Source organism: Gymnoscopelus braueri (genome assembly GCF_963280865.1).
Source record: "Gymnoscopelus braueri genome assembly, chromosome: 7".
Taxonomy (NCBI): Eukaryota; Metazoa; Chordata; class Actinopteri; order Myctophiformes; family Myctophidae; genus Gymnoscopelus; species Gymnoscopelus braueri.
Genome location: NC_137608.1, coordinates 48,118,851 through 48,132,141, shown reverse-complemented (window position 1 = coordinate 48,132,141; position 13,291 = coordinate 48,118,851). Strand labels below are relative to the sequence as shown.

At 39.4% G+C, this 13,291-nt stretch overlaps 1 protein-coding gene across 1 annotated transcript; it reads right to left on the bottom strand.

The window, feature by feature from the left end:
* Positions 1 to 203: 203 nt before the first annotated feature.
* LOC308088242 (uncharacterized protein) lies at positions 204 to 13,019 on the bottom strand (the record flags this gene model as incomplete). Its single annotated transcript, XM_080432648.1, has 5 exons — positions 204 to 542; positions 662 to 771; positions 849 to 1,169; positions 9,399 to 9,692; positions 12,902 to 13,019. 5 exons carry the CDS (start codon positions 13,017 to 13,019, stop codon positions 204 to 206), a joined length of 1,182 nt encoding a protein of 393 aa, XP_080288774.1.
* Positions 13,020 to 13,291: the final 272 nt, after the last annotated feature.

Genomic DNA, 13,291 nt, shown 5'->3' with positions numbered 1-13,291 from the left:
AATCAATACTTATTTATCTCAGGACCTGATGCCTCACTGTGTGAGAATCTATGAACTGACACATAAAATCAACACATTGATGTTTTAAGATCACATAAGATCAGTTATAGTGAAATCTTGACTGAGGTGATGAACCGTTATGTGTTGATTTTGAGATGAGCTCCTTGGAGTTACAACTCTGTTTCCTGGACCCCTGCCCCACCTCATGGGAAAACCACCTCATACAGGTGGACTCTTGCCTCTTCCCTCGGCCCAGCTTCAGCACCTCCTTGGATATCCGCCTCTTCATACTGGTGGTATTCTGACTCCTCACTCGAACTGGCCTCAAACTCTTCATATTGATGGTACTCTGACTCTTCACTCGAACCGGCCTCAGCACCTCCTTGGAGATCCGCCTCTTCATATTGATGGTACTCTGACTCTTCACTCGGCCCAGCTTCATCACCAGAACCAGCAACGTTATAGTAAACTATCTCAATGTTCTCCCGTCCTACATTATAATAAACCAGCTCAATGTTCTCCACTCCTGCATTCCTCCTGGCCTGGAAAAACACAGCAGCACCAATATTTAACTACTGAATCAGATCTGTCTGTCTTAAATTAAAACAGTCTAACTCTCTCATTTATATTTCAGGCATGCATTACAAACAGTATACATTACCCTCCAGAGATGATAGAGATGATAGAGGACTCTGAATATCAGTATCAACAGCAGCAGCAGCAGCAGGATTGAGATGATAGTTCTGATTATTTCCGATGTCAGACGAGACGCTGTGAGAGAAACATGTTAGAATAAGATAACCAAACATCATGTTACGGAACACTGCTCAATTAAAAACCTTTCTTACCCGGGACAGTGAGAGAGAGGAGCTTGCTCTCAGAGGAGAAATTATGAGAAAAAACATTGATGTGATAAACACAGCTGTAATTCCCGTGGTGGTGGGTGTGGTTTGCTGCGGGAAACCAAAAGTTGGCAGAGTGATTGACAGCTGTCTGGGTGTGGTTGTGTGTTGTGTTGGATCCAGTGAAGGTGAGGTGGAAGGAGCCTCCTGGGTATTGTGGTTGGATGGAGCAGGTGATAGTGAAGTTGGAACCCTCAAAAAGCTGCAGCCTGTGCTGCTTGCTCCTTATGAAGGGGAGGAAGGTGATGCTTGGCTTAAATAGCAGATCTGAAACAAGACAGAGTTAAACAGAGGGAGCAATGAAATAAAACTTCATTATATAATTAATAATGATGTAATTTTAATTGAATTGACAGAAAGAAATAAACTGTTTCCCTGTTCACAATAGATGGATGAGATTAGAGACTGTAAAGATTACGATCATTGTTGTTGTCGTTGTTTGTTACCTGAAATCAGATGTAAGCGTACTCCATTCAATTATTTACTTAAGTAGGCCTAACTTAACATTAACTTAATATGCAACATACTTTTTACTTTTACTTTTATTTATTTGTGAAAGAGAAATGCTACTTTTACTCCGTTAAATTGGGCTACGCTCGTTATGTTTGGGCCGTATTCCCTTTTCGCAGGGGAACGAACTGCTGATTGGCTGAAGGGGTTGTCAGTCAACGGTACTAACTATTTGACAACAGTTTTTTTCTTTTTTTGATCTCTGAAGTTGCCTAGAACTCCTTTAAATCAAACTAATCCCTTATCTATTGGTTGTCTTTACTGAAGGAACATATTTAAGGGAGAGATAGTTATGGCCTGGTTTGTTCCCCTAGTTACATTGATAAGCTCATGATATATTTTTTTTTAACCATAATCGTAATTAACACAATATGAACTTTTATACAAAATGGGCTATGACCAAACGATAAAGGAGAAGAAAAAAGCCTATGTTAAAAATACACTTGTCTTTTTAAGAGGTCAATAAATGCATGATGTTTCCAAAGTCAGTAATCATATTAAATAGTCATGATTTCAATATTGACCAAAATAGTCATGCCAACTCACTGTAAAAAAGTTAAATATTGAACCATGCACACACAATCACACCAATTACAGTATCTGCCTCCACGGGAACACTTATTTATGTCATTCTCAGTACTTGAGTATTTCTTTTCTCAAAGACTTCCTTACTTTTACTCAAGTCATTATTTGGATGACTATTTTTACTTCTACATGAGTCACTGTTATTTTTAAAGTAACAATTTGAGACTGTTTTTATTTAACAGCTAGTCATTGCGAATTTTTGCAGTTTAGTTTTTTTTCATTTCATATGAAAGCAGAAACTACAGCTTATTGAACTGAAGTTAAAAACCTTAAAGGATGACTCCAACCATTTTCAACCTATCTTTACATAATTGGTCCTCACTAATGCTCATTATAATATGGTACCATTTTTGTCTATTCACTCTGAGCTCTATAAAGGATGCCTTAGGTACCGCCAGGTCTTATTCCTTAATTTAAGACATGGAGGCGTGACCAATGCCATTTTGCTATTATGGGTGCGGTAATCTGCGTACTGCACCAAGGTGCTATGCGGTAAAACAGCCCTGAATTAGTCATGGGTGTGTTTGGGCGTTACTTTAATCAATCCAATCAGAGTATCCGCTGCCATTCCCTTTAAGATCAGTGCAAGAGTGTTTCATTGCTTAAGCGGTGAGACCAAAGCTCACATTGAAAGGAGACATGTCCAACTGCAGGCATGGCCGTCATAACCACTGTAGCCTCTATCTAATTATGTGACTGTCTCCTATGTCCAAAACACATTGATATCTCTTGACAAGCTACTGCTGCTCAAAATATCTGATCTCCAAGCCAAAAAACTGTCGCCTGTTTGCGCAGTATTATGTGAAAGCGAAAGTAGAAATGTGGAGAGTAGTGTTGCCAGATTTTGCGAGAGAAATAAGCAACCAGGTCTATGAAATCAAGCCCAAAACAAACAAGTATAAGCCAAATGACCTATATACATATATATATATGTTACAGGTAAATTGGCATTCCAGGTAAATTGGAAAAGGGGCGCTTGTTTTCACCGACCCCCAGGCAATTCTGTAGAACCAACGCTAGAGGGCAATGCGAGCCAGACACGCACGCGCACGCGCACACACACACACACACACACACACACACAAACGCGCACACACACACACACACACACACACACACACACACACACACACACACACACACACACACACACACACACACACACACACCCGAACAGCCTTATTCCATGCAGTTGAAGCACAAGGGGGCGAGCCTGAGGGGGCGGGGCTGGCGGGCTATGTTAGTGCAGTGAGTGGCAGTTGGGGCAAATCATAGAAGGGCAAACGCAGTCCCCACAACATCATTTACGATTCTGTGCCTATCGGTACATAACTCGGACGGCGCTTAGTTGACTAGCAGACCATCGGCCGGTCGGCGCGGGCACTCGCGCCTGGAGGCGCTCGGGCGCGCGTCCTCGGCCTCAAGGTCTGCTGAGTCGGCGCGCCTTCGTCATGGTCCAAAACTATACTTTATCGGCGAAAAAAAGTAGTCCGCGGTTGTTTGAAAAAGTGAGGCCGGTGCTGAGATTGGGTATTCGGGCTGTATAAGAATGTGACGTCCTAACTATTCTAATCGTTAGTTTTTATACAAAGCTAGCAGCTAATGTAAACTGGGAGCTAGCTAGGCTAGAGCACTATAGCTTCCTGGTTGCTATGTTGTTGTTGTTGTTGTCGTCGTCGTCCTCGCATCAAAGCCCCGCCTCGCAGCCCCGCCCCGCGCCTAAAAACAAGCGCTCCCCTTCCAATTTCCCTGGAATGCCAATTTACCTGTGACATATATATATAATGAAAATAGCCGATCTACAAGCTCACAACGTGTCTTCATAGAAAGACTTCATAGAAAAACAAGCCCAAAGTTGCTTATAATAAGCAGACATGGCAACACTGGTGGAACGCAGTGGGAGAGAACACTCTCCACTTCTAAGCTCTCCACTTCTAAGCTAAAAGCAGCAGTAAAAAGCTTTATTTTATTTTATTTCATTGGATTAATGAACCTTTGAGATGCCACCTAGAGTGGAACACGAGTCTTTCAGATCGGATGGATTGAAATGGCGTGAGGGGCTGTCTGTCCATATGTGCGTAATATGGCCAAAGTTTCCTTTTCGCTTGATATCGTTTGATGGAGAGATAATCAGTCTTTTTAAGTCAAGGTGCAAACTAGTAAATACTGCATTTTACCCTTAATTAACATATGAACACTCCCCTATGCGTAAAATATGCTGGCGAGTCTTATTCCTTAAGTGTTTGCGTTCAACGCATAATAGGGATTGCGCATAAGATGGTGGCGTTATCACTTAATTCACCCTTAATAGGGACCAGGTGTCTTAAAGGAGTGCTGTGGACAGTTCAGAAACCCCCTGACCAGTGACATCATCGATGGGTAATCCAATCTAATAGAAACTACAGGCTTTCTATTCCTGGAAAGTTAGCATGCTATAATGGAAGCCATTGTTCGCACGTTAATAAACGTCTAAATACATTTTTTGAAATCTTGTTTGAAAAACAAATCTGCCTAACAATGATGTCTGGAGCTTGTTCAGAAAGCTGCGGCTCGCCTGGTGTTCAACCGCCCCAAGTTCTCCCACACAACTATCCTTCTCCGTTCTCTACACTGGCTCCCCGTAGCGGCTCGCATTCAGTTTAAAACCCTGGTGCTAGCCTATAGGGCAGTGAAAGGAACAGCTCCTTCTTACCTCCGGGCTATGGTCGATGCTTACACCCCTGCCCGACCACTTCGGTCTGCCACCTCGGGGCGACTGATTGCCTCGTCACTCAAGGGTCCTTCTGGTCGATCGACACGGTCACGACTTTTTTCTGTTCTGGCCCCACAGTGGTGGAATGAACTTCCCACTGATGTCAGGACAGCAGAGTCACTGCCCATCTTTCGCCGCAGGCTGAAAACCCACCTCTTCAGGAAACACTACCCTTTCTCTTTGCCTGGCCTACTTGTTGTTAACTAGTTGTACGAACTCTTGTTTTATTGTTGTATTGTTTTATTGGATCTTGTTTAGTCGATACACTTATTTGTTTTAGCTCGTGCTCATTTGATTTTGCTATTTTGTCTCATCTGTTTAAGAAAGTAGGTAGCTGATATTGCACTTTTACCTTAGCGCTAGGTATACTCTTGGTTGCTTGTTTTTGCAGGAAATGCACTTAAGACTTCTGGTGATTAGTAGTTTCGTTCCCTACCTATGTTGAATGCACTTATTGTAAGTCGCTTTGGATAAAAGCGTCTGCTAAATGACTGTAATGTAATGTAATGTAATGTCACTGGTAGGCGGGTTTCTGAAGTGTCCACAGCCCTCCTATGAGACACAGACCAAGTAGAACATGTTTTTACCATTTTATCATGAACATTAGTGAAGACCAATTATATGAAGATAGGTTGGAAATGGGTGAAGTCGTCTTTTAAGCACAGATTTCACCTTTTGAATGGCACACATTTAGAGATAGTAGCCTACTCTGCTCTACTAAGCTATCAGTCCCATCATGCTTTGTGGGATTTGCATTTATTTTGTCAGCTGGGCTGCACCACCTCTGCCACCTGCTGGAACTGGCTGGAACTAGTGCCCCAGGAGGATATAAAGAGCAACTTTTACACGACGGTTTTAACTAAATATCATTGTTAATACATCTTTCTTTGAGATTTACATTAGACACAAGCCAACAGACTAGTGATACCTTTCAAAACTATTAGGAAGAAATCACTGATTTTACTGCAATTTTGCAACATTATGGACAGAGCTGAGGTAAGTTTTTGCTATACTAGTGATTGCTAGCTCTATTCTTATATCTTACAGTATATGTTTAAGCATTTATTTCATGTTTACATGTCCATTTAAGCTCTGAAATTTATGTCAGACATAATCTAGTATGTGAAGAGTCCTCCTGTGCTATCAACTCATTTTGGATAAAAACATAGTTTTGTGAGGTTTTTCTGCTTTGCTTTATAAATAGACTAAACTTCCGTCAGAAATCGTCACATATGACTCCAGTTTTTGGTTACTCTACGCACCTCTGGAACATATGACGTCCCATCTCCTCCGGGTTTCCAGGAACTTCTCCTTTATTACACATTCCCTCAGTGAAGACTCATTCCCAACACAGGATGTAATTTGCCATACAAATTCCTTAGAATCATGTTTAATGAAACCCTCGATTAATGAAACACCAGAGCCACAGTCCAGCTGTCTGCACACTACAGTTGATAAGAGTAGACCAGTGGATAGATGGTCTTCCATGTTAGTCCATCTATCCACTGGTCTCCACACCCCCAGTTGTTTCATCTCCATTCTACCATTACAGTTACTGGTTCCTCCCACCAACCTGACATCAGACTCTGTGCAGAGACAAAAGAAAAAACAGTAAAATAACGTCACTCTGACTCAGCCATAACCATATAAGGAGTTCAATACAGCTAAGCCTAAATATGGAGTGTGTTGTCTAACCTCAATGTGTCGTTCTGGCATCAGCCGCACAAATCAGTCAGCTCATATATGGGCACAAAAGGGGCATGCCCATATATGGGCATATACTGATGACATCAGCGATCTCCATGTATGGGCATAAAAGGGACAAGGACTGACAATATTATATATATATATATATATATATATATATATATATATATGTATATATATATATATATATATATATATATATATATATAGAACCAGGGAAATTGGAGAAGGCGCGCTCGTTTTTACCACCCACCCAAGCAATAATGTAGAACCAACACTAGAGGGAGCCACGAATGCAAGCCACGAGCCAGGCTTCCCAACCACAGTGCACTAACATATATGGCCCCGACCACACACACACACACACACACACACACACACACACACACACACACACACACACACACACACACACACACACACACACACACACACACACACACACACACACACAACTCGGACGGCGCTGATTCGACTAGCAGAGCATCGGCCGGTCGGCGCGGGCACGCGCGCCTGGAGGCGCGAGGGTGCACCTCCTCGGCCTCAAGCTCTGCTGAGTCGGCGCGCCTCCGCCATGGACAATAACTATTATCACGTGTGCGTGTGAACGTGTGTTCAGCGTTCCCCTATCGTAGCTTCCTGGTTGCTATGTGGGGGGGAACAAAAGCCAGGTCCGCGTCGCATCAAAGCCCCGCCTTGCGGCGCCGCCTCCTCCTCCTCCTCCTCCTCCTCATCATCACGCCGCCTCGCATCAAAGCCCCGCCTCGCGCCGCCGCGTCCTCCTTCTCCTCCTCCTCCTCCTCCTCCTCCTCGCGAGCCTCGCGTAATAAACACTGTCTCGAAAAGCCCCGCCTCGCCCCGAAGCCCCGCTCCTAAAAACGAGCGCTCTGTTTTCAATTTCCCTGGTTCTCCAATTTCCCTGTGACATATATATAATATATATATATATATATATATATATATATATATATATATATATATATATATATATATATATATTTATATTGTTGCGAACGGGCATACCTACCAGCAGTAGCCCAATACAGAGATCCCCATAAATGGAGACGATCGACAAAGTCTGACAGCATAGAATTTCTAGAAAGGGAGATTCCTAAACGTACCTAGCTCTGACATCAGAACACCCCTCCTGGGAACTCCATAATGGAGATAACCGAAACATCCAGGACTGACATCATAGCACACATATATATATACACACACACACATACAATTATTATTATTATTATTATTATTATTATTATTATTATTATTATTATTATTATTATTACCTGAGCAGTTGAGTCCAACAGCCTTGTCAGGTGAGCAGGTGTTTCTAATTGAGGTTGAGGTTCTACAGTCCAGGAGAACAGACTCATTGCCTTCACAGTGGAACTCTTTGGTCCACATTGCAGCTTTGGCTTCTCCATAGAGCGCCTCCTGGAGGACTGAGGGAGACCCGCAACCAAGCTCCTTACAGACCACCTCTGCATCCTCCTGGTCAAAATCACCTTCACACACTGAGACCCATGACTGATTAAACTTCACCTCCACTCTGCCTGAACACAAACTGGTCCCATTCAACAACCTTACAGACTCTGGAGAGAGAGAAAGAGAGAGGGGGGAGAGAGGGGGGGGGGGGGGGTAGAGAGAGAGAGAGAGAGAGAGAGAGAGAGAGAGAGAGAGAGAGAGAGAGTCATTTATTAATTGTACTCCCTTAAAGGTACTCCATACAAAACGAACAATAACACAGTTTCAACCAGGAGTATTCTCTCACTCATACACAGAGAGAGAGAGAGAGAGAGAGAGAGAGAGAGAGAGAGAGAGAGAGAGAGAGAGAGAGGTAATAGAGGAAGAGCGGCTTTGTACTTATTGTGACATGGATTAAATTGAGAAACCTTTTACTGCCCCTTATATCATGAACTGCGTAAAACATTGATTGGATATGGTTCAGTGACACAGAGAGACTTGCATGGATTCTTGAAAAAACATATATACTCGCAGAATATTTAGAGAAAGCATGGCACAAACAGATATATATATATTTTTTGGTATTAACCAAATATTTTCATTTTTATTTGTGCAGTTTTCTGTTTCCAAGAAGTGAATGTGGGATGGGTCTCAATAATCACAAAGGTCTGCGGTACTTATTTAATTTAATATGTTGAATTCATATATAAAGTTAATCCACCATCATAGTGTTCTTTAGTGTTATCAATATAAAGTCAATTTAACATCATTGCATTATTTAGTGCTCTTGATATTATTACATTACATTTATTAAAACCCAGAATACCCACCTTTTGAATTGTTTCAAATAAAATGTAAAATTAATGAAAAAATAAAAGAACTGAGGTTTGAAACGAACCGTGGTTCAAAAATCAAGGTTCGAACCAAACTGTGAATTCTCTAACCGTTACACCCCTAATTGCAGGCAGACATGAGACCTGCTGCCCTAGAAGACGGTGTTCAATGGAAACAGAACTGCACTTCTTTCTAAACTGCCCTCACTATGAAAATGATACACAAACATATTCCATTAGACAAAATTCCATAGAATGCGTCATTTTGACAAACTCACTGATAACAACAAACACCTATATAATCTCAAATACAGTTAAACTGTAAGTCTCTAAGTGTGCTGTTGCAACTGATATTTTTATAAATAGCGAAGAGACAAGAAGTGACTGAATATATTATCTCAACTGTCATCAGATATCTTAGTCTATTTTTATAGTATTCATCATCCAACCTAATCATTATCTGATCATTATTTTTCTAATATATTTTAATAATAATATTGCTTATTGTATTTTGCTTAAATGTCAAGAAAGTATTTTGTATTGAATTGAGAGAGAGAGAGAAACATCCTCTGATTCCATGTGTACATTCCAATAGATCAAATTATAAACTGTAAAGATTACTGTAATTGTTTAATCTGTTACCTGTACAGGTCACATTGAGTCTGTCCCTGGAAGCACCTGAACTCTTCATGCCACACTCCCTCAGTGAAGACCCAGATCCAACACAGGAAGATTTAATCTTCAATACAGGTTGATTTGTAGAACCAGAACTGTTTGGTTTAGACAATTTTACAGGGCCACAGCCCAGCTGTCTACAAACTACAGATAATACATTATGGTCAGTCCAACTATCCAATGATGTCCACTCTCCCTGGTGTTTCATCTCCAGTATACCAATACAGTTACTGGTTCCTCCCACCAACCTGACATCAGGCTCTGAAACAGAGACAAGACAGTATGTAATATAAAATATAATATAAAAATTAGGCCTAATATAACTTTAATAAAAAAATATGAATCCAAACCAAAAGTCTACTTTGGATTTTTTTTTAAATCTCAGGCTTGTCATCACTTCTGAAAATGTCCTTTCGCGTTAAGGCCTCTTCATAGTTTTTATTTACTTTATGTTCTTATTGACTTTTTGTAATTTGATTTTAACTTTATATCTTATCTGATCCATGTTATGTTACTGTAATTTTTTCAATGTAATCTTGTTTATAATAACACTGTACAAATACCATTTATTGTTATTATTATTGAAATTACTGTCCAGCATTTCACACTTTGTCAAAAACATTCCTAAGATTCCTTAGGTTTTGTGCAGTTTTTGTAAAGTGTATTTAGTTTGTTTGATTAAACAACTTCTCTCCTACAGAAAAAGAAAACTAAGAAAATCCATCACAAAGTGACACTGTATATGTCTAGTAGCCTACTAGGAAAGTATTTTAGTTATGTCTAGAATAGTTGTTGATTTGTTGGCTTCTATTTAGTTCCCATTTGAATACATTTTTTCACATAGAGAAGTGCTGTAATGTGTCATAACGCATTATAACCAAATGTTTATTAAATGGAATAATGTCTTATAAACATCAATAATATGCTATAACATGACTTTGAGACCTGTAAGTAAAGTGGCCATATATTCATGCGTTATTAGACATTGTATCATACTATAATACCCTATAGCATGACACAGTGACCTTTAAGTAAAGTGTAAACATTCTTTAATGGTTATTAGCACTTGTATCATACTATAATACCCTATAGCACGATGTAGTGACCTTTAAGTAAAGTGGAAACATTCTTTAATGGTCATTAGCACTTGTATCATACTATAATACCCTATAGCATGACATAGTGACCTTTAAGTAAAGTGACAACATTCTTTATAAGTCATTAGCATTTGTATCATATTATAATACTCTATAGCTTGATGTAGAGAGAAGGAATGAGTCCATATCAGTGTGTTTTGAGTTTGATCATTTTACATATTATGGAACTGCAACAAGACAGTTAAACACATAAACAATGAATTTAAGGCACGTTTCTTCATCACATCATCATAATAGGATGCATTGGCTTTCTTTTTGATTGATAGCCATACTGTAACTGGACATAAACAGAATAATACATAACAGAAATAACATCACATTTAAATATATTTTTTTTTACAAAAATATAACATAAATACATGACACCAAATAGTTCTGTTGTTTCCAAAATAGTATTACTATTACAGTGGGGTAGAATTCATTAATTAATCACAACACAGTCACACAGTAGCAGCTTGGGGCCTCTGCAGTCACTACTTCAGTGCATGTTAGCTTTAGCTGCTAAGTTAAGATGCTAAGCTAAGATGCTAAGCTAAGCTGCTCAACAACTGTGTTGTTGCTATTCAAGTTCATAGTAGATGTCATGGTATTACAAGTTAAATAGTTTCAAAGAGAGAGTTCACGCATAAGTGTATTTCTTTTCTGTCATATTGTTGTAATGTTAGTCTATTTACTTAATAGTCACTGTGTTCCATTCCTGCAAAAGACAACACATACAGAGCATTAGCTCCACCGCGCCACAAGGGGGCATTACACTCCAGTGAGCGCTACAGGATTCTGTCAGTCAAAGAGGACAATAACATAACATCCTGTTATGAAATGTGATGAAGACTGGACAGAAACATGCCTTAATTCATTGTTTAATTATGTGTTTAACTATCTTGTTGCAGGTGGGATATCATAAAGTGGGTAAACTTAGACACATAAAGTAGCATATGACCAGGGAGTATTTTGATGGTGGGAAAGTTGGCCATTTGTCTCCACAATGTTTGTAACTACAATTGTCCTCCATGCCGAGCAGCTTAGCTTAGCATCTTAGCTTAGCATCTTAACTTAGCAGCTAAAGCTAACCGTCTGAAGTAGTGACTGCAGAGGCCCCAAGCTGCTACTGTGTGACTGTGTTGTAATTAATTAATGAATTCTACCCCACTGTAATAGTAATACTATTTTGGAAACAACAGAACTATTTGGTGTCATGTATTTATGTTATATTTTTGTAAAACATTTTTTTGTTTAAATGTGATGTTATTTCTGTTATGTATTATTTTGTTTATGTCCAGTTACAGTATGGCTATCAATCAAAAAGAAAGCCAATGCATCCTGTTATGATAATGTGATGAAGAAACGTGCCTTAAATCATTGTTTATGTGTTTAACTGTCTTGTTGCAGTTCCATAATGTCCAGTAAAATGAACAAACTCAAAACACACTGATATGGACTCATTCCTTCTCTCTACATCAAGCTATAGAGTATTATAATATGATACAAATGCTAATGACTTATAAAGAATGTTGTCACTTTACTTAAAGGTCACTACGTCATGCTATAGGGTATTATAGTATGATACAAGTGCTAATGACCATTAAAGAATGTTTCCACTTTACTTAAAGGTCACTACGTCGTGCTATAGGGTATTATAGTATGATACAAGTGCTAATAACCATTAAAGAATGTTTACACTTTACTTAAAGGTCACTGTGTCGTGCTATAGGGTATTATAGTATGATACAATGTCTAATAACGCATGAATATGTGGCCACTTTACTTAAAGGTCTCAAAGTCATGTTATAGCATATTATTGATGTTTATAAGGCATTATTCCATTTAATAATCATTTGGTTATAATGCGTTATGACACATTACAGCACTTCTCTATGAGCCTTTACAACTGACTAAGTTAGGGTAGTTATAATGTGCTGTTCCACTGAGCATAATAATGCATTATGACCAGCAGTTATAATACGTTATAAATATAAGTCGTTATACATGATTATAAACATTTATAATGAGCATTGTAATGCCTTATAAGGGCATTATAATGCATTATAAATGAGCTTATAAAGCATTATAGAGGCGACCTTCATAGAAAGTGTTACCCAAAAGGGTAGTTTGTCTTTTACCTTAAAAAAATGTATTATTTATTTCATATTGGTATTGCATTTTTCATCCTTGACTTTCTACTTTCTTTTATACCTTCTATTTGTTTTAATGCAATACCTTTTTATAATTTATCTCATTGTTTTGTAAAAATATACATATATGTATATAACCTTGTTTGTTACAGATCAGTTTATTCTTTATTATAATTATTACCTGAGCAGGTGAGTCCAACAGCCTTGTCAGGTAAGCAGATGTTTCTTGTTGAGTCTGAGGTTCCACAATCCAGTAGAAAAGACTCGTTGCCTTCACACTGGAACTCTTTGGTCCACATTGGAGCCTCGGCTTCTTCATAGAGCGCCCCCTGGAGGACTGAAGGAGCCCCACAGCCAAGCTCCCTACAGACCACCTCCGCATCCTGTTGGTCAAAGTCCTCCTCACACACTGAGAACCACGACTGATTAGACTTCACCTCCACTCTGCCTGAACACATACTATTCCCATTCACCAACCTCACAGACTCTGAAGAAAGAAAGAGAAAAAGAGAGAGGGAGAGAGAGAGAGAGAGAGAGAGAGAGAGAGAGAGAGAGAGAGAGAGAGAGAGAG